General features: G+C 40.7%; 1 protein-coding gene across 1 annotated transcript in view; it reads right to left on the bottom strand.

The window, feature by feature from the left end:
- Window positions 1–3,014, bottom strand: part of tenm1 (teneurin transmembrane protein 1) — a 265,666-nt gene that overhangs the window by 5,062 nt on the left and 257,590 nt on the right. The window contains exon 37 of the mRNA XM_017419725.2: window positions 2,584–2,726. Coding sequence (XP_017275214.1) covers window positions 2,584–2,726 — 143 coding nt within the window. The remainder of the gene's footprint in view (window positions 1–2,583; window positions 2,727–3,014) is intronic.

The following is a 3,014-nucleotide window of genomic DNA, read 5'->3' on the forward strand; positions in this document are numbered from 1 at the left end:
GGAACAACATCAGACATCTCAGTCCAGAAATGTGCAGTTCTAGGCACAGCCAAGATACTGCGCAGAACCCTCAAGCTCCCAGGCCTCTGGTAGAGGACCCGAGCTCAGAGGATGAAACAAAGACCACCCGCGGAGGGTGAGAAGGGAATTTATTATTTTTTTTATATATATGAAGAGTTAATACTCCTGTTAAGGTCTGTGTCAAACTAGAAAAACCGAAAAAGAAAATCAAGGTTGTACAAAAACAGACTTTTCATTGTTTTCTGGAAATTTGCTCCTTTCGATTTTTTTCGGGATCTTGACGCCAGCAGCAGATTTCAAGCATCATCACTCAGAGAGCTCGGCTCAGAACTGATCCCAATCAACACATTCTTATCTTGTTTTTTTTTTTTGTCTTTTTCAACTCGGCTCTCACCTTGTTAGCGGCAAAAAATTGAAAAGAAGCAAAACAAACAAAAAAAAAGAAAAATGGGGGTTAGAAAAGTTGTTTTATGTCGGCGCAAAAGCAGATCTGCTGCCTGCTTATTTAATATTTCACTAAGCCACATTTGTCCTTTGTTAATTGCCAGTCAGAAATTAGGAAAGTGTAATTGAATTGCCACAAAGCCTGTTTGTAAAATGGTTGTTTTTATTAGACAATAATTAGTCTCTTTAATCTGGATTGGATCCTCTCTGTCCGTTGTTTTGACTCACAACTAATGCTGAATCAAACTGAATCCTGAACGTGTGTGTGTGTGTGTGTGTGTGTGTGGAGGGGGGCTGAATCGTGTTGTGTCACAGTGTCACTGACAGTGCTAACCACTGCTGCACCGTGCTGCACAATAACACAAAGCTCGCTAAGTCCAGGCACCGCCTACTTCTGGGGTGAGATGGTTGGAGGTTCGATTCCTGGCAGGAGTCACGTTGAAGTGTCCCTGGGGCAAGACGCCGAACCCGTCACTGCCTCTGATGGAGTTTAAAGCACTAATTAGACTGATTAGTGTGTTGAGAATTTGTTTGGGTTTAACCGGGATTTGTTCATGACTTATTATTTGGGATAATATAATTGAATATATTTTACTATTTTTTTAGTTTCAACTGTTGTTTCACAGAGATTTAGTGAATATCTGGTTTAAAAACGGACTATTTCTGGCCATTTAACAGGAAAAGACTACATATCCCATGATGCTTCAGAAGTAGAAGTAGAAGAAGAAGAAACTACGGAGGGTTTCTGTGGGCTAGTTTTCTGATCTCCGACACACTATTATTATTATTATTATGTATGATTTGTTCCTCTTTTTTGAATTCACTGAAGTTCATCTGAGTAATACATTTAGCTTCTTCTCACCTTTGGATTCGTCAGATATACAACAGGGTGTGTGAGAACGTGTGTGTGGATGGGGAAATAAAAGCACAGATTGTGTTGTACCGGCCTGTTTGGCTAGAAAGGTGCTACATGAGTAGAGTCCATTTAAAGTGAAGCCAGGCTCTGTGGGAAAGTTCATAACAACAAATTAAGAATTTGTTGAAAAAAAAAAAAAAGAAATCTCAAGCAAAACACCCTAAATCAGAAAATAACTTTAGTTCATTTACATTTTGGAGAATACTTGTCATTATTGCGTGTCACAGCTTTTTAATGACCAAGAATTTCTACACATCTACAAACGGTTTGCCTCTGTTAAAATAAAGACAAAGTCAGCTCTTCGGCAATGTTTCTTGGTAGCAGAAAAACAACCAAAAAAAAAAAAACCTGCAAAAGGCCACAGCTTCTCTACGTGAGAAGCCACATGCATCCCTCTGTTCACAGCGAGACTCTTTGCAACAACTGTTTGCAACAAACTGGGAGGGTTCCCATCACGACTGGTGAAACGAACAACCTGCTGCACGCTGACGTCGAGGCTATTAACCAGCTAACGTCAGCTCGTCCGGCTCCTAACGTTAAACTGTGTGACATTCTGAGCAGCGAGCACATTTACTGTAAGATAATAAGTTACTGTGGTGTTTATTCTACATGTTCGTTTAGGCCTTCTGATGTAATTAATATTTTCAGCCTTGATTTTTCCAAATTTGAAAAGCTAATATATTTTAAATCATTAAATCATTGTCACGAGTAACATGAAAAATTTGACTTTTTTTTTTTAGACAGGCCAGCTCAACAGTGTCCACTTGTGTTCTCTTACTCCCTGACTGTGTTTGTGCATCAGAATTAAATTACCTAAATAAACATTATTAATATTATACCTGTAATGTAATCTATGTTAAAGCTAAATGTGACTTTTTAAGCTGTGGTAATAAAAGCTGCGTTCCTGTTTTTAAATAAAAGCAATGATATCACGTGATTTCTTTTAACATTTTGTTTTTTTTAATTAATTTAACCTTGAGAGTGGCGTTTTTGCTCAAGGTTCACGCCTCAATAAGTGACTTACAAATCCTAAAATTTGTATTAATTATTGCCACAGGCCAGATCGGTGGTGGTGGGTCCCGTTTTTAAAGAAGGGGGTCCGGAGAGTGTGTTCCAGCAAACAGGGGATCACACTTCTCGGCCTCCCCCCAGGGAAAGTTTACCCCGGGGTGTTGGAAAGGAGGCTCCGACTGATTTCTCACCTTGCTGTTGTCCCAGTTCTGGGTCTTTGTCTGGGTCTTCATCAGTTCGTAGGTCTGTTCCATTCTGCCCACGTCGGGCTTTGGGAAACCAGGGACCACGTTATGAAGCTGGAAGCCGAACAGCTGCAGCCAGCTACCAATGTCTGGAAACACACACACACACACACACACACACAGACACGCACGGAAATAAAGGTGCGTTCAGAGAAAAAGTTTAAATGAACTGTGTTTACTGTGAAGCAGACACAAAAAGTCATAAGGCCAGTCAAGCAACACCTTGCACAGGAAATCACAATCTGTGAGCCGCAGAGGGCTGTCTGGTGTTTCCCTTACTTACAAATTCCTGTCGTGATAAAACATCTAGCTGCAGGAAAACGTGACAGGCCAAATGAATGTGCCATTAGGCAGAAGGACAAACGCCCCCCCCCCCC

The sequence above is a fragment of the Kryptolebias marmoratus genome, linkage group LG9 (assembly GCF_001649575.2).
Source record: "Kryptolebias marmoratus isolate JLee-2015 linkage group LG9, ASM164957v2, whole genome shotgun sequence".
Lineage (NCBI taxonomy): Eukaryota > Metazoa > Chordata > Actinopteri > Cyprinodontiformes > Rivulidae > Kryptolebias > Kryptolebias marmoratus.